The sequence below is a fragment of the Colias philodice genome, chromosome 22 (genome assembly GCF_061535455.1).
Source record: "Colias philodice isolate Cphi_HAF_F1 chromosome 22, ilColPhil1 Martin Lab GWU primary, whole genome shotgun sequence".
Taxonomy (NCBI): domain Eukaryota; kingdom Metazoa; phylum Arthropoda; class Insecta; order Lepidoptera; family Pieridae; genus Colias; species Colias philodice.
Window position 1 is genome coordinate 7,649,862 of NC_143107.1, and position 19,765 is coordinate 7,669,626.

Consider the following 19,765-nt stretch of genomic DNA (forward strand, 5'->3'; position numbering starts at 1 on the left):
AATACAGTTTTGGTCTAGCAGTTCTTTATAATTGTCTCAAAATCTATAATTATGAAAAGGAAATCAAATAATTGAGTTTAAAATTTGAATCGAAAGAACAATAACGAATAATTTAATCTATTAATAACTAGCGGTCCGCCCCGGCTTCGCCCGTGGTACATATTAACGTTTTCTCTACATAAAAACCATCCTCGTACTTCAAGTAATATAATAAAAAAAGAATTATCGAAATCGGTTCAGCCGTTCTCGAGTTATGCGCTTACCAACACATTTTGCGATTCATTTTTATATATAAGAAGATAAGATTTACATACAACAACTTAATATATTTCACCAATAACATTTCCTACAACTTGATATATTATTGTGTCATAACATTAAAAATTCAAATGCTTTATAAATGAAAAAAAGTAAAATCTCGCCCCAGCAAAAGACAGAAAAAGACAGAAAGAAGCGGGTTTGAATCCCGCCTCGTGAGTCGTGATCAAATTTTTGCTATTCTTCAAAAATCACATTTGCTACAAAATAACTTCGCCTTAAATCAGACATTACACATCACTTATAAGACATAGAAAAAAAACCGTCTCAAGCAAATTGTTTGCACTATCCCACTGTATTTGTCTCTAAGTGTGGCTTTATACCGTACACAGAAACTCCATCTGCGCCAATTTCAATAGCAAACAGTTATATACTTTCCCTTGGCTTTCGATTTTTCCAATCGTGGTATTGTTATTCTAGTGATATAAGAAAATTGTGGAATAAGACTGTGTTAATTATTTCTATGTAAGATATTAATTTTGTGACAAAGATACAATATCGATAAAAAAAACATTATATATTTCACAAAATAGCATAAAGAATCCACGAAACTATTTATGTTATATTATGATACTAGCTTGCCACCCGCGGCTTCGCCCGCTTTGTCTAAAACCTAATAAATCAAATACTAAAACCTTCCTCTTTAATCACTCTATCCATTATAAAAAACCGCATCAAAATCCGTTGCGTAGTTTTAAAGATTTAAGCATACAAAGGGACATAGGGAAATAGGGACAGTGAAAGCGACTTTGTTTTATACTATGTAGTGATAGTGATTCTTTTAAGCAATTAATTAATGCTTTAATAATGAGATTTTTTACAGAATAGTTGCAAAAAGACGCGGGTTGGAATCCCACCTCGTGGTCGTATTTTTTTTGTTCTTTAAACAATTCTTATATCTATTAATGTTAACTTTATTAATTGTTTATGTTTAGCTTTAATACTTTACATAATATTATATTGTTACGAAAAGTAGGTTGGTGTATAAAACAAAAACCATTCCTTATACCAACTTTCGAAAAAATATACTAGACTTTAACAAATTAATATTTATAAACTACTAATTATTTTTAACACGCTTTTATATACAACAACATTCACAAATACTTCATTCAACAGACGAACTATTATCAAGAAACACAACGCTATTATACTTGCATCTCTGCACACGAAAATTAACTTCCCATGTGTATTTAGAGTAACAAGCGTATTTTTTTTTTTATGTCAGAGCAAGCAAAGGGGCAGGTGGGCCACCTGATGGTAAGTGGTCACCACCGCCCATAAACACTTGCAACACTAGAAGTGTTGCAGGTGCTTTGCCGGCCTTTTATGGACAAATAAGCTCTTTTCTTGAAGGCCCCAATGTCGTAGTTGTTCGGAAACACCGCAGGTGGCAAATTGTTCCACAGTTTCACCGTACGCGGAAGGAAGTTGCGGGTGAAGCGGACAGTGGTGGAGCGCCAACCATCCAGATGGTGCGGATGGAACAGATTTTTACGGCGTGTGGTCCGGTGGTGGAACTGTGCGGCTGGTAGTAGATGGAACAATTCCTCAGAGCACTCCCCATAGTAGATTCTGTACAGTATACAGAGAGACGCAACGTCTCTTCGCACTGACAGAGGATCGAGCCTATCGGAAAGCCTACGGTCATCGACAATTCGAGCTGCTCGACGTTGGATGCGGTCAAGAGGAAGGAGTTGGTACTGTGGAGCTCCGGCCCAGAGATGAGAACAGTACTCCATATGCGGTCGCACCTGAGCCTTGTACAGCTGAAGTCGGTGGGCCGGCTTGAAGTACTGTACAGTACTGCGTATGTTAGTAATATATAATAGAAGTAATATATAGTATTATATTATCTGTGGCAATGTTATCTACAGAATCCGACGATGTGCTAACTTCCCTACTAAAGTTTAAACTTAACTTGTAACATCTATATTCAACCTCTGTCCTTATCTATAATGTTGTTTATGTGCGTAGCTATTATCAAAATTATGTACAAACTGGAGAAACTTTAGCCTAGTTTCCATGATGCATTTGTATGTAATATACTTTTTATAGTCTTTATTAATATTATTAAGCTGAAGAGTTTGTTTGTTTGTTTGAACTCCCTAATCTCAGAAGCCACTGGTCCGATTTGAAAAATTATTTTATACTAGAGGTCCGCCCCGACTTCGCCGGTGGTACATATTTCGCAATAAAAGGTAGCCTATGTCCTTTCTCGGGTATCAAAATATCTCCATACCAAATTTCATGCAAATTGGTTGAGTAGTTTAGGCGTGATTGAGTAACAGACAGACAGGCAGAGTTACTTTCGCATTTATAATATTAAGTATGGATACTGTTAAGGTAGCATTCGGATCTGGGCGGTCGCGACCCGGCAGCCGCTGCCCCGCAGCCGCGACCGTGGTCGCGAGGCACCGCTTCGTAGGGAATTGTATGCGATAGTGTCCGACGCAAGCGACCGAGCCGCGCGGCTGAGGGGCGTGGCCTGCTCGCGACTTTGGCAGCGCCGCCGGACCGCTCCGGGAGCAGTACGGTCGCGCTGCTGGCGACGTTTACCGATGAAAACGACGAGTTTTTAGTTGAATTAATTGCTAAAAATCCACCACTTTACGATCCTTGACTCAAAACCTACTAGGATAATGTTATGATAAAATAAATCGATTGTATTCCTCTTTGATGATAGTAAGACCAACATTATTTGATCGTCCTCTTCTTCGTCCTCTATCAGTCTCTTCACGAGTTCTCGCTTTCGTATATTTGACTATTATTTTGACTGAGTGCTGTTTGACTACTGCGCGTGGCAGTCGCTGCCTGGGTCGCGGACGCTGTTATCCGTAAGCTTCTGGCAGCGCCGCACAGCAGCGACAATGCAGGGCCGCGGCTGCCAGGTCGCGACAGCCCAGATCCGAATGCTACCTTTAGATACCTAGTCCATCTATGGAGGATACTGTATCGATTTGAAAAATTCTTTCGGTGTGAGATAGTCCATTTATCGAAGAAGGTTATAGGCTATATATCATCACGCTTTGATCAATAGGAGCGGAGCAATGCGGGTAAAAGGCTTATTAGACCACCCAATTTTTAGGGACCCTAACCCTAACTAAGAGTGGTGTAATAAGACTTAGGGAGTTAGTGTCCCGATTTAGGGCGATCGGGTCTGCCCGATCTGCCTAGCTCCCTAAGCGCCCTGCAGATTGGGTGATGTAATAACGTTTAGGGCGGTTAGGGAGCTCAGTTGCCGCGCGACTGTTGCGTGGAGTGGCTGCTTTTGTATGTAAGGTGTCACCAAACTTCCCTACTACAGGTTTATATAACTTAAAAGGGAAGTTCCAAATGTTTGTGATCACACCGCCATGTTAACAAATAAATAAATTGTTTAAATCAATTGTTTATTTAATTGTTTTAAAACTCAACAAGTGTTCAAATTGTTCTGCACCTACTCTAATTAATTCATTAAAACTCCCGGTTCAAGCACGCTTAGTATTTGCATATTTGAAAGCTTTTCACGTAACCGCAAATACTCTTTCACCCAGATCTTTCTCTTCTTTTTTAATATTTGTTATTGCGTCAACGGTTGCCACTGCTACAGCAACTTTTTGAAGTTTCGATACTGACGGCGGCATAATGTAAAATGCAACAATACGTTTATCTCTCTAGACATTCGCGTATAAACTGAGTTAGGGCCCAATTCGCAGAGAAGTGTAATAAGCGCCACACTAACTAGGGAACACGCCCACCCTAGATGCAGGGCCCTTCATATCGGGTAGTGTAATAAGCCTTTAAAAGCGCGGGACACAGCTAGTCTAAAGAATATAAGAAATAAAAATATATACCTACATCATGTACAAAATATCATATAAACATAGACGCTATATATTTTCAATAGGCGGGTTCCACAGAGCTTCGCGAAGCAATTGCTGCGCGAAGCTGCTCGGTCAGTGTGAACGTGGCTTTGCCGGGGAAAGCGTGTGTGACGTCATTTTCCTAGTGCTATATGGACGCACAAACAAAATATAAACAGTACAAACAAAAATCCTATAATTTTATAAATAATAATTAAATAGACTTCTTGTGTAATGTTGACATTAATTACACCGAACTTCAAATGAATTGTATCTAATGAAGAAAATTATCATGTTTGATTTTAATTTCCTCCCGAAATACGGGAATCCAATTAATTTATAAATTTAATATAATAGTACATTTACATTTAGTTCAAGCGGGTTTCAAAGGATTTAATGTAATTTCTGAGTAAGGTAAACCCCTTCGTGGATAAAGGGGCATGGTTTAGTTTGTGTGGGTCACAAATAAAATTAACTGCCAATACTGTTTGTTATATATTTATAAAAAATAAATTTTATGGTACTGAAAATTCTGCTTACAAGCAGTATAAAAAGCTGACTTTTTAGAGCATTCTTATTTTATACATTTATTCATGACTAGCTGAGCCCCGCGGTTTCACCCGCGTGGCTCAGCGCGAGATGATATACCTATAGCCTATAGCTTTCCTCGATGAATGAACTTTCTAACACCGAAAGAATTTTTCAAATCAGACCAGTAGTTCCCGAGATCAGCGTTCAAACAAACAAACAAACTCTTCAGCTTTATAATATTGGTATAGATATGTCATGGGAAACAATTAATTTGAATACCTTGTATGTTTGTTTACCTTTTACCATAGAATACTTAATAGTTGCTAACGCTACTTTTACGGAAAAACCACTGGTCGGATTTTGATGATATTCGGTAGTGATGTAGCTTATAAACCTTAATAACGCTTTGCTATTGAAACCGCGTGGAACAGCTAGGCAATAAATACACCAAGATAAATTATATCAATTATATTATGATAAATAATAGAAACACTAAATCTTCTTCGAGCTTCTAGAAGGTTCGATAAGTTAGACAAAGACAAATGTATGGTTTTTGTATAAGTTAGAAAGGGAGCAATTTAGCAGGTAGTATTTTTAGATTTTCGGTTAGGACAGACTTGCAAAGATAAGTTAAGTATAGCAAGTGGACTCTCTGTTAAGCTGAAAAGGCTAGTGATGTGCGGGGTATTGATTTATCGATATTTTTTTATTGAAGACTTTATTTCTTAATAAATATCGTTTGTACTGTAATTTTTATGGCAATGACTTATGTGCAATACATATTATATGCATGTCTAAATTACAGTCTTACAAAATCTAAGTTCTAGACCCTATAGACACCATTTTAACATAAAATAAAATTATAGTTATAAGAAAATAGTTAACTGCGTAAACCTACATAAATCTCTCTATTTTATATTATTTACACAGCCAGAATTTTAGTACGGTATTAAACAGAACTGTGGCATCTTTAAAAATAAAAGTGTAATGCAATAGCTTTTTTAATGTAACGAATATGAAATTACTATACAGTTTGTCTTCCTCTTATTGGATAGAGTTTGTACAAACTGCTACCCCTAGTTTTAACATAATTTCATCTTAAAAAGCGTACACGATAAAACACACACACATCACTAGTTCGGTCATCGAAGCGAATAATCAGGTGACTGTCTGAATAACGAAACGCCACGGAATTCTCTCTTTTGTGTTTCACGGTGGGGCTGGAGTTACAGCGATTTACTGCAATAATTTATAAGCAAGGAGGGAAAAGTTTCAGTACACGTTTCAAAAGTGAAACTTCTTTGGCAAGATTTAAAGATAGCAAAATCGTCGCCTTACTCCATAACGCGACGGTATTGCCATGACACGACCTTGAAATTTTACTCTCAACGCGCCTAAAGAAGTTTCAATTCAAACGTTATTTTGCAAAAAATCTTCACAAACATCTAACGTAGCTAACAAACGTTACCTATTGAATACTCCACACTCTATCTAAATAAAAATAGCCCACAAAAAATTAATTATCAATCGCTATCTCAATATTTAGACATAATATAAAGAAGAAAATATAATCTTCCGCTATCAAAGAGACCATACTCCTCTTACGTTCCGCACTGCAAGACCTACCGTTCGATGCATTTGCACTTTACGTCTTATTTTAAAGAATCTCTGGACAGACGATTGGAGAGGTTGTTACGGTATCTTTGAATCTAAAGTTGGACAGTGATTGTCTGAAGTAACTGGCTAGTAATGATTTACAACTGAAGGACATATATAGAATCGATTTTGAAGTAAGATTCGAATAGTAACAAAGTTCAAAAGCTCTTTTAAGGTTTTTCAATTTTAAATTTTATAGATTAATTGCTTTATTAATGAGAAATTTGTAAAGAATATAAAAAAATAAGGGATACGTACGTGCTTTTTCGCCGTACTAAATCAACACCTAAAACACATTTGTTTATGTTAAAAAAAAATACCGAAAAAAGGAGACATGTTTCACCAAGGAATCTCTCACTACTACTGCCCAGATAAAAAGGTATCTACTCATAATATCACCTCAGGCACTTATCAATTAAGTAGCTAATGGAAAGCTCAGCAGTGTCCAGCACGGTTGGTTGGTTTGAGTGTCGGGCGGCTGGTATAAAGCGAGGGCGCGGCTCCATGTGGACACTCACGCAGCATCAGCCTCTCCACTCGTGCACAATCTGAGCCGCAAGATGTCCGCCAAGCTCGCAGCCATGTTCGCGCTTGTTGCAGTCGCAGCGAGCCTCGTCGAGGGCAATCCTTCTATCGTCACTGGATACGACCACTTGGAGTTGTGCATTGAGAATTGTGCTCAATGCAAGAAGACGCTCGGAGCGTGGTTCGACGGCCCGCTGTGTGCGGACTCTTGCCTCAAGTTCAGAGGGAAGCTGATCCCCGACTGCGAGGACGTAGCCTCCATTGCGCCCTTTCTCACTAAGATTTAAATAAGGCTACAAAACTGTTGTATAGTGCAATGGTTTTACGTCTTTCTGTATGAATACGTTTAATTTATAATTAATCAATATAATGTATTTGGTTCCTATTTTGAAATAAAATTTTACACCATTAGAATGTATCTATTAATTATTAACCTACCTACTGAAAATAAACAACAGTAAACGATCAGTTTAAAATATAAACTAGTAACAATTTAATTAATACATATAATCAACAAAATTCTGTAGCACTCTCAAAAAATCCTTCAAGCAGAAATCGAATACAACAATAAATTTTCAGTTTTCATCCCTATTAGAAAGTTATTTGAACAATATAATACAATTTTAAACAATAATTACTTGAAAATAAACAATGAAAATAAAAACAACGAAATTGCTTCATTCGAAATCCAGTTTTAAAATGTTTTTAGTACAAGTTTTTGTTACATCATAAGTTTTTAAAAAAGAAGTTCCTGTCTCGCAATTTAACATGAAAAGCGACCATAAGTTAATCTAATTTCAAAAACTTAGCCTCATCGGTCATAACTTAGCTGATAAACATCAATTTAAGTCTTGAAGGACAAACTTCCTCCTATCGTATATAATAAGAACAAAAAAAAGTTACCTTGCTTGTATCTAAATCATAATATAATATTTTGGGTGCTTCTTAATTGACAAAATTAAGTTTGGTAACCAAACTTAGCTACTTGGTACCCAACTTAATTGAAAGTTCAAATTCACATTGCTATATTTTGAGCAACATAATCACTACATAGTATAAAACAAAGTCGCTTAATGCTCTGTCCCTACGTCCTATCCTATGTCCTATGTATGCTTAAATCTTTAAAACTCGGTACGCAACGAATTTCTTTGCAGTTTTTTTTTAATATATAGGTTGATTCAAGAGAAAGGTTTTATTTATAAGGTTTAAGACAAAGCAAGCGAAGTAGCGGGCGGAAAGCTAGTAACATAATATAACATGGTATAAAGTAATGCATTTCATTTTTAGTTAAAGAGTATATTAAGATTCGTTTATTACTCAGGTTGTAGACGATATATTAAGCATTTTCAATCTCAAATTTATTTTTATTTTAACTTATGAATGACCTTTAAAATTCTATATTAAAAGTGTAATATCAATTTATAGAGTAAAATTAATAAAGAAAAGATATTTAATTTTTCGCCTTAAATCTGCAGTTGTTATTATTCTAAATAAAGAAAGAATAATAAAGAATTTGTTTAATATTTCACGATTTAATTTGATATTTTAGTTCGAAACCCGACTGTGATCGAATTATAATCAAGAAGTGTAACAGACTTATTAAAAGAAGATACATAATATTAATATTAAAAATATTTGAGTCCGTTGTAAAGTTTCATTTGATTCAAATGCATCAAATGCAACATGCAAATCATGTTATGTATTACCTCATACAATTTTTTTAACACCTATTTAATATTTATACATATTTTTTTTAATATAAAGCATCTCAATTGTCTTCATATAATTGTCAAATTACTATACGATGTTGTGCGTGTAGTTAGGGGGATTTAAAGGAAATCTTTAGTCCAATATAACGTATATTATTCACGGTAATACATTACTTCTTAATCACTATAACGTATACATTACAATTGCTAGTTAACATTACACAATTTGTCATATAACTTGAGATCAAATTACAATATCATAACTCATAATTTCAGTCTTAAATCTTGGTGAGAAAGGGTGCAATAGAGGCGAAGTCTTCGCAGTCGGGAATCAGCTTCCCTCTGAACTTGAGGCAAGAGTCCGCACACAGCGGGCCGTCGAACCACGCTCCGAGCGTCTTCTTGCATTGAGCACAATTCTCAATGCACAACTCCAAGTGGTCGTATCCAGTGACGATAGAAGGATTGCCCTCGACGAGGCTCGCTGCGACTGCAACAAGCGCGAACATGGCTGCGAGCTTGGCGGACATCTTGCGGCTCAGATTGTGCACGAGTGGAGAGGCTGATGCTGCGTGAGTGTTCACATGGAGCCGTGCCCTCGCTTTATACCAGCCGCCCGACACTCGAACCAACCAACCGTGCTGGACACTGCTGAGCTTTCCATTAGCTACTTAGTGCTTTAGTAATTCAATTAGGACTCAGAATAGAGCTGTAGAGATAAAACATTGATGCCTACAAATCAAATCATATGATTATAATATCAAATCTTTGCTTTTGTACGAAAGTTGGTGTTTTCTTTTAAATGATAAGTAAAAAATAAATAGGTTGTTAACGGTTCCAGATTGGCACGTCTATGTGGCTCAAGACACATTTTACTTCAGTAGTCGCCCTTTTCACTCACGATGTTGAATTATGCCATCTTACTGTAATGTCTAGTTGTGTATGCGTTTGTGTGCCGTTTTTGAAGATCAATGTTGTGTTGGTAAGGTGTGGGTGTAGATAACACCATCATACTTATGATATCATTGTTTTCATTATAATATTTTATGTATAATTAAAAACTATTATAGTAGCTTGCATAGCATAATATTATATAGCATAGCTTATTTGTCCATAAAAGGCCGGCAAAGCACTTGCAACACTAGATTGCAAGTGTTTATGGGCGGTGGTGACGACTTACCATCAGGTGGCCCACCTGCCCCTTTGCCTGCTCTGACATAAAAAAAAGTAGAGTCTTGTATGAGGATTTATAATATTGTCCGTTGTAAGACCTGTGTGCAAAGCAATGGATAATTATCATGCTATAACGAACTTTGTATCCATTGAGTTAAATAGGAACAATAACTTTTGTACATTATGTCTTAGCTAATATCACAGAAAACGTACTGCTTTTAAAAATAAACTATTATTCAAAAATTCTTAATTGAAATAACATCTAAAAATATGTGTATTTACGCTAAATACAAGTACATAAATTGTATAATATTTGCTTTAGGAGGTATGTAGCAATATTGATTTGTACAAGAATATTATCTGCTTAGTTTTAAAGAAATTAAACCTTTTTACTCGATTAAGTTTCGTAAATCTTCTCTTATATATAAAAATGAATCGCAAAATGTGTTGGTAAGCGCATAACTCGAGAACGGCTGAACCGATTTCGATAATTCTTTTTTTATTATATTCCTTGAAGTACGAGGATGGTTTTAATGTAGAGAAAACGTAAATATGTACCACGGGCGAAGCCAGGGCGGACCGCTAGTGTTTAATATTTTGATGATTATGTGCTTTGTGCACACGAAATTTTATTATATTTCAACTGCAAAAATCGTTTCAGGTTACTGATTTCTTCGATTCGAAATGTGCATTTTTTTAAAACTCGACATTAAATATTTAAATTTTTGATGTACAAAATAATTGTGCTTATGTGTTTAAATGTGAAAACTGTAAGTAAAATTATAGATAATACGAGCCCAACCCATAAAAAATATTGTATTTTAGACTTGAGTTTCTTTCAGAAATATTTATAATTAACTAGCTATGCCGTGCGTTTTCTCCCGCGGGCAAAAGTAAGTATTTCTATAGCTCATTTGAGGCTACATCACTGCAAAGTATTATTAAAATCCGTTCAGTGGTTTTCCCGTGAAAGAGCAACAAAGATCACATCCATCCTCACAAATCGTATTTATGATATTAAAAATATATTTTTGGTAAATTAGTTTCGAATAGATAGTGCTGATAATAAAATCAATATAATTTTCTGACTTTCATGTTTAAAGTCATTACAATCATTTGTTGAAGATCACTCATATGAAACTATACTCCACTTACTATACAAAAATACAAGTAAATGCAAAAACTTATATGTTTAGATGGCTGTTTTTAAAATTTGGTACAGATATAGATATCGCCTGGATAAGTACATTGACTATTTTTTAATCAAGTAATACGTGAGTGAAGCAGCGGGCTGTAACTAGTTGTTAATAAATAAGTAGAAAACCTAAAATAATAGATACTAAGATATTAGCAAAATTAAACTTATAAATTTATAAAGTATAGAAACAATTCGATCACGAGGCGGGACTCGAACCCGCATCCTTTCGCGCCATTCCGGGGCGGATGCCTGACCAATTCAGCCACTCGTGACCCGTCAGGTCCCGCCTCGTGATCGAATTTTTTCTATTCTTTATAAATATTTTATATTTCAACAAAATTTATAGTAACTAGTAGGTAATTTGTGACCATTAAGAGAAAAATATTTAATATCATTTATTATATTTATGTTGATCGTTGGACATGTAGAGCAAATATGAATACTTCTTCACTTCTTCGAATTATAAAGAGGATTATTTTTACTTGTGTATGTTGGAAACTGATAAATGCAGAACTACTGGTCTGATTCCAAAAAAAATTACATCAACCTAAAGCATAATTTTTGAAAGATAAAGGCTAATTTCTATTTTTTTCAAAATTTTTAGCGTCTTTGCTACATAAATGCTTGTAAATGAAAAGGAAAGTAAGTCAATTTATAGTTTAAGACTACGATGTACAACTTCTACATCGATTAAATTGTTCGTATTTCTTTTATCAGAAAATTCAAGTGCGAACAGGTAACTGAATTGTCACGGCTCGACTAATTAGTTGATGTTATATACACATTAATAAACTTTTTAATCAAAAGCAAATTTATAAGTTGCTTATGAGATTACATGCTCTAAAAAAAGCTAAGTCCGTTGTAAAGTTTCATTTCTTTGCATCGTAAAAAACAAACGAAAATCATGTAGGTACCTGTTTCATTTTTTTTATTTCACCTATTAGCTATTTCATACTTATACAAAATATGTGTCTTTTATATTAGATATACTTGCTTCATAGGAGTGTCACATTGTGAAATTACAATAATCAGTAAGGAGTGTTTTTTAAAAAAAAGTTTTAATCTAATATAACGTATTTTATTCACGCTAATACATTACGTCTTAAACACTATAAAATATACATCACAATTGCTAGTAAACATTACACAATTTGTCATATAACTTGAGATCAAATTACAATATCATAACTTATAATTTCAGACTTAAATCTTGGTGAGAAAGGGCGCAATGGAGGCAAAGTCCTCGCAGTCGGGGATCAGTTTCCCTCTGAACTTGAGGCAAGAGTCCGCACACAGCGGGCCGTCGAACCACGCTCCGAGCGTCTTCTTGCATTGAGCACAATTCTCAATGCACAACTCCAAGTGGTCGTATCCAGTGACGATAGAAGGATTGCCCTCGACGAGGCTCGCTGCGACTGCAACAAGCGCGAACATGGCTGCGAGCTTGGCGGACATCTTGCGGCTCAGATTGTGCACGAGTGGAGAGGCTGATGCTGCGTGAGTGTTCACATGGAGCCGTGCCCTCGCTTTATACCAGCCGCCCGACACTCGAACCAACCAACCGTGCTGGACACTGCTGAGCTTTCCATTATCTTATATTAAATTATATCAATAAGTAACAACATTTCGAGCAAATACATTAGGCAGTAGAAGGCAAGGAATATGACGTCACCAAGTAATTTGAATTATCTATGTCCAGTTTTTCTTAAATCGTTTTAAAAAGGGGATGAATAAAATGACACTTATTAGTCTGGTCATAAAAATTATTACTAGGAAAAATCTTTCAATACGAGTGATGTAGATTAGTTTTAAGTACATTATTATTTACGTGTTAAGCTTATTCAAACCGATCTTCAAGTTATCATTAGACTAGCGGTCCGCCCCGGCTTCGCCCGTGGTACATATTTACGTTTTCTCTACATAAGAACCATCCTCGTACTTCAAGGAATATAATAAAAAAAGAATTATCGAAATCGGTTCAGCCGTTCTCGAGTTATGCGCTTACCAACACATTTTGCGATTCATTTTTATATATAAGAATAGATATAATACATATTAAGTATTTATTCAATTGAAAAATATAATTAAAATAAAGACATACAGTAACTGAAATGTTTGAAAAGTCAGATTAAATATTATAAGGAACAAGATTTAGATCCGTTCTGGGCTTTTAAGCTTTGTTCTCACTGCAGGAACTTAACAGAGCTTAAAGTATAAATCATTACAGAATTTTCACAGGAATTTTAAAAGATACTAGCTTTCCGCCCGCGGCTTCGCCCGCTTTGTCTATAATTTAATAAATTATATACTAAAACCTTCTTCTTGAATCACTCTATCTATTATAAAAAATCGTAACAAAGTCCGTTGCGTAGTTTTATAGATTTAAGCATACATAGAGACAGAGAAAACGACTTTGTTTTATACTGTATATTGAATATAAAGAATCATAGTATAAATGCAAAAGCCTGTAAGTTTTTAGTATTGGTTGCATTGAGAGATAAAACAGTTAAAGGTCCATGATGAAAGATCAGCTATTTAAAAAATATCACTGAAAATAAGCAGATAATATATCCTATTCTTCTTTCTTAAATTGCAATATTATTTGTTTTTGTTCGTTGGATTTCATTTTGTTTTTTTTAAGGCATTTTTATTTAATGTGTGTTGGATTTAATGATTTCCATTCTTTCTTTCTAAAAGGTTAAAAGGTTGTCCGTAGTTTTGTCCGCATGTGAAACTGTGGGGTGCAACTAGTATCTAAAAATGATATATATAAACCTTAACATTTCGTTTTTTTATTGTAGGTATTTCGCATTGAAATTTAATACATTACTAGCGGTCCGCCCCGGCTTCGCCCGTGGTACCTACATGTTTAAACTATCCTATCTCTTACCATGTGTCATATCCTATATCACACATGGTGTGCGAATTTTATTATAATCGGTTAAGTGGTTTAGGAGTCCATTGAGGACAAACATTGTGACACGAGATTTATATATATTAAGATATTCTAACTTATCCTAATAAGAATAACTTCAAAGAAAAACTTATAAAAAACATAATAAACAGCTACAAAACCGATATTTGCAGCCACCAACGATATTTATTAGCGAACCACTTCCGCTTCCGTTCCGAGTGATTTAAAAGCCTCTTTCCGGTGTATCGTTACATCACATCCGGTGCTCTTATTGCATTAATTTATTTTAGTAATTCATATGGGTATTAATTTTATTTATTACGCATATATTGGCTCTCTCGTTGGAGTATTTTTTCATTATGTAATGTTATAAATAAAAATTGTAAATATTTAAGTGCGTTAAAATATGTAAAGTGTTCTTTAATACGATGTTTGTTATTCATTATTGCGTATTCTGTTTTTAATAAACTGTTATTTTTTATGCGATGTAAAAATAACAATTAAACTCATCCCACTATTTAAACAGATCATTCAATTATTGTTTATAATAAAGTCATTTTAATATAACTTTGTTATATCATCATTATTATTAACTATTTATACATAAAAGGGAAATCGAGAATGAATGAGGTAAAGAATTATCTATTGCTGTAGTAAATCCCTAAAAGACTGATGACTAACTGACGGACAAAACTATTAACAAAATGCTCCGTAGATAACTCTTGTTTATTTACAACTAGCTGTGCCCCACGGTTTTACTCACATTGCTCCGCTCCTGTTGGCCTTAGTGTGATGATATAATATAGCCTATAGCCTTCCTCGATAAACGGGCTATCTATTATCTAACACTGAAAGAATTTTTCAAATCAGAGCAGTAGTTCCTGATATTAGCGCGTTCAAACAAACAAACTCTTCAGCTTTATAATATTAGTATAGTTTTTCAATTGGTACCCGTAGTTACCTACGATAAAATCTATTAAAAATCATCATATTTATTCTAATAATATGTTTAATTGATGATAATCAAACATCGTATAATACCTAGTGTATATTTTACTGTATATCAACAACAACCCTCTACGACATAGAGTCTACGTTGTAGCTCATCGTAGAGTCTACGCGGAATCATGCTACAAGCATCATGTAAATCTAAAGAATCTAAAAGTTTATGAATTTTACTGTATCAACAACAACCCTCTACGTCGTAGAACATCGTAGAGTCTACGCATCACGTAGCTCTACAGAATCAATGAACATTAATATCAATTCTTACTATCGATATGTGTAATACAATAACACAAGTTATTGGCACGTGGATAAGAATCGCGTGCCTGAATGGTATAAAATTACTTTCAAACAAGGTCAAAGAAAAATGTATTGGAATGAAATTGGAGTTTTATGTATTGTGTTGGTTACATATGTATTATGTTTTATTGTATACGTGTGTAAGTTTTATATACGGTGGCTATAACGAAGTAATACCTAATTAATTATTAAAGTTTAATATTGACTATAATAATATGTAAAGATATAAATATAGTAAATATGGAAAAAAATTGTCTAAACTGTTATTTTAATTTATATAAAATAATTTATATAAAATAATTGTCATTTTCTGTTGCAGGTACCTACATTTCTTCTAAATAAACTACCTGAGATTTTTTTAATTCACTATAAGAATACTATGCTTTAATGAATTCAAATCTTGAGAAAAAAACCTTGTTACATGTAAAAAGGCAATTACTTTAACCAAGTTCTTAAAAGGAAAGAGGTATCAATCAGACCTTTAAAAATTATATGACATAGCTACTTAAGGGCTTGGTCTAGTAGTGCAAACAAATGCATCCTGTCATCCTATATGTAAATAATACAAATGTACTAAGGGAAAGTTGCTCCACTTAATTTTTAAAAATTAAATCATTCGTATAATTTAATATTCGTAATAAGTACCAAAAATGACAATTTGAAACAATTTTCGTGAAAATTACACCGGGTGATTTTTTTTATCAGTACACAAAATTTGCGAATACTTTCTATTGATATCTTCAACTTCATGTTTATATAACTGATCAACTTTTACAAAGAAAGGACATTGACAGTTTTTGTATGGGAGGTGGACCAAGTGCTGCCCAGAATGAAGACATGGTACATTTTGTTCCTCAGGCCAATACTAACATGTAAACCAAAGCGCATCAAAATCTATCCCAGGAGTCAAGAGAAAAAAAATGTTTTGTTTTGAATTATTTATTTAAAAAAAAAATGATTTTAAGAAAAACATGTAATAAATACACATTTTTTATGTGTAACAGGTACAGAATACGATACAAAATATAAAATACTGCATATTGGTACAGAATACAATAATTATACTAATCATCATCGTCGTCGTCATCGATAATAATTCTATCTAAGAATAAAGCAGGGCACCTTATCACGTCCTGGTGCCTAGCCCACCCTAAAAACCATACTAAGCACATGGTGTGCGCACAACAGCCGATAGTCCTCCGACCCGTAAAACATGTGCAACAATAGTTCCTTATGGCTGCCAGTCCGGTATTGCTGGAATCGACTAATATATAGGAATGGTAGACTTTAGACGATGTATGTCTACTTCTTAAGTTAAATCTGAAGAGGTGGACATTTTCAGACGGCATATTAAATGTTGATAGATCGCTTAAATCTCCGTTATATTGTTGGATAACAAATGTTTCTACATTTCGTATATGCTCGCTATAGTAACTCGGAGCGAGTTTTATTTGGTATGTACCAACTGCGAATAAAGTCAATTCCTCAGCGGTGAGAACTGGAAATACATTGTTCTGAACAACATTAATGTTATCAAAAGCGACTCTGTTTCGGTTTAGCCTTTTGGAATAGACGTAATCAGCCAAATCATTATTAGAGTCCATCCCCTCTCTAACTATATTGATGAAATCACGGCAATGAGGATTATCTAATAAATCCACATGAAATGCATTAGTGAGCTCAGCGGCGATTTTAAGATCGGAAAAAAAGTGAGGCAAGGATATGTTGCAGTATTCCTGGCGAAATAACTTGAAATCCCGTTTCAATCTGCCGTTTACCACCTCCACGGGCCATCGACATATGGTACACATTCGTGATTTTTTTATATGTTTTCCAGGGGGGGATATTTTTTTTAATATTTTTTCTTTATGTATATTAATGCTAGGATCCCATTGCAATTACATTCATTCCTGGGCAGCACTTGGTCCGAACACTGGCAATGTCCTTTGGACGAAATATAAAAAAAAATAAGCTTTCCATACAAAATGCATAACTCTATACATTTTTTTCGACCTAAGTTTCTTAGTGAAAGTTGTTCAGTTTAACTAATAAAACGGATAAACAAATTTTGTATATAATAAAAAAAATGTAATGTTTGTGTTAAAAAATTATAAAATAGAAAAATACGCAAATGAAAACAAAAGATATTTATTTCTGACTAGCTTCCGCCCGCGACTCCGTCCGCGCGGATGTCAGTCTTCGCGTCTTCTACAGATTTATTATATTATGTATAATATATAGATTTATATTGATAAACCTAATAAATCTTTTGCTAGCATTCTGATGCTTTATCGGTTGCACTGGATTTATCTCTTTTTTTTCAATCGCTTGAATGATATAGGATGGGTCCTTGATGGGCATCGAATGCTGAAGTCTCGAATCAATCAATGCTGACAGTAGGCAATTTATGTAAAATCTTGTTAATGGTCCATCATTTTATTTTGCCTAAACGTTACATACTTTTTTATATATTCTATTTTTAACGAATGATTCACTCCAGTCCAAACAGCAAATAAGCAGACTTCTGCTTCTGCAACGTTTAGTTGTCCCCGAATTTGGAAAAAATAGTCATGATTCTTATCTATGACAAAAGTGTTATTTTTTGCATTGTATTTCAAATATTAAATTTTTTTTAACCACATCTTCCGCATTCATGTCTTTTGCCGGAATTAGACATTTAACTTCTACTAGTCCCATTTTCCCTTTTTGATATGGGAGTGTATAAAGTAAATTTTTTAGATATTTCTCGTTATACTTTTAAAAAGTTATTATTGTCATTTTGCTCATTAGGTAAAGTAATTTCGATATCAGTTTTAAGTTTTTTGATACCTGCAATAATAACGTCATAATCGCCTGCACATACTTATCGATTACACCCTGTATACAATCCACCATCCACATTCATAATGTTTTCCTGTCCTCCTCTCCTTTACGCTGTTCACCGATACATTTTAAATGAGTAAATCTGCTACCACTGAAGGATGTTTCATTGTGATCAGCAAATTTTCACCACTGTTGTCGTTTATTTGTTTTTCATTTTTAATCAGCAATTGGGAATCATCAGTTTTGTTTTTTGCATATTGGTGATGTACCCTAACAATACGTCGAAAAGGGAAAGCATCAACGAATTATCGTTTTCGTCCTCTTTTTTTATTCTTCGCGTCTCTGTTACTTCTGTTTGTTTAGTTCTCAACACCCCCTGAATTTTCTATGTTATTGTGATCTTCCATTACATCTGAGTTTTGATGATGTGATGATAATCCATTCGTTTTAATATTGGTACTTAGAGTTGGTAGACTAAACTAGAAATGGCGGACTAAATTTGTCAGCGCGTCTGTAAGATCAGAATATAAAACCAACATCCTGTATTTAAGTTACAAAATTAATAATCAAACAACATGCCGCTACGTTGAAAATGACTAGAAGAAAAAATTAAAACACCTCGGATCAATTTTGGAGTAAACAAATCATTTTCCCCGTATGGGGATTTCCCCGGATGAACTTGGGAAGTTCAAGTTCTCAATACAAGTTTATATATTTCGTATTTCTCAAACGAAAAATAAACATTTTTGGAACTTCAAAAAAATTATATTATAAGAAAATTTATGAGCTTACTTTAGTTTTAAAGAAATATACATCCCTTTACTGACACCCCGTAAAATAAAGAAATTGTTGCCAATCACCTTTGCAATCTATTTGGTTTCATTAACTTTATGTTCGAAGATAATTTTTTTTCTAGTGTAGTTACACGCGTATTTTTTTCGTTTATTTTCTATATCGAAATCAAATGTTTAAAAATACGAATATTTGCACAAAACTAAGATAAAAATAATCAATTAACAAAAATATTAAATTTAATGAAGTAGAGCAACTTTCACTTCGGTATGAAGGAAAATCGAGCGTAGAGCACACGTCAGAACGCTCCGGCCCAAGGAGCGCGACTAAAGAAATTCGCTAGGATTTTTCCTACTTATTTTAAATATTTTTTTAATTTTTAAAGAATTATCAAAATTAAAAAAAAAAATTTTTTAAAGGATTAATACTCATTGGTCTTCAACCAACTCGAATAAATTAATGGAAAAAATAACTTTTAGTAGTATTTATCAATAGATTTTGTAAGGCAAAAAATGGGAAATTTAATGAATTTATAACGTTCTAATTAAGAAAATTATAAGTTTTTCGGCAATTGTATTCAGCAGTTTTTAATAACGACTATATAAGGATAATAATGCGCTGATCAGATTGTGTAAATTGTAATCGGTTGCAACGTAGTGAGTGCACAAACTTAGCTCGAAATGTCTTTGGGGGAAAGAGACTTATCTTGAAGGCCTGATTAAGGTAAAATAAAGTAACTTTATAAATGTGAAAAAATTCACGCGCATTGCGTATATAACACTAATTGATAAACAAGAAAAAAAAATTCAGTTTATCATTTCATTAGCCGGGAAAAAATTGTCAAATAACTTGTTGAAAACGCAATTTTGCTAGACTGCAGCCTTAAAATCACTCGAAACACATGAAGCGAAAAATAACCTCTTTGCTTTGGAACGAATTATTATAAAAAAGAAAGAATGATAATTTGCGAAAATGT

The 19,765-nt window shown here is 34.0% G+C and overlaps 2 protein-coding genes and 1 pseudogene across 2 annotated transcripts; 1 reads left to right on the plus strand and 2 right to left on the minus strand.

Moving 5' to 3' along the window:
- The first annotated feature begins 6,878 nt into the window (after nt 1-6,878).
- Nucleotides 6,879-7,230, plus strand: LOC149478523 (eclosion hormone pseudogene; annotated as a pseudogene).
- Nucleotides 7,231-8,716: 1,486 nt separating this feature from the next.
- Nucleotides 8,717-9,146, minus strand: LOC149478524 (eclosion hormone-like). The gene has a single exon (XM_089709589.1). The coding sequence runs from the start codon at nt 9,112-9,114 to the stop codon at nt 8,863-8,865; it is 252 nt and encodes an 83-aa protein (XP_089565715.1). The 5' UTR covers nt 9,115-9,146; the 3' UTR covers nt 8,717-8,862.
- A 2,900-nt stretch (nt 9,147-12,046) lies between these two features.
- Nucleotides 12,047-12,443, minus strand: LOC149478525 (eclosion hormone-like). Its single transcript, XM_089709588.1, has one exon. It carries the CDS (start codon nt 12,408-12,410, stop codon nt 12,159-12,161), a length of 252 nt encoding a protein of 83 aa, XP_089565714.1. The 5' UTR covers nt 12,411-12,443; the 3' UTR covers nt 12,047-12,158.
- Between the last annotated feature and the right edge of the window lie 7,322 nt (nt 12,444-19,765).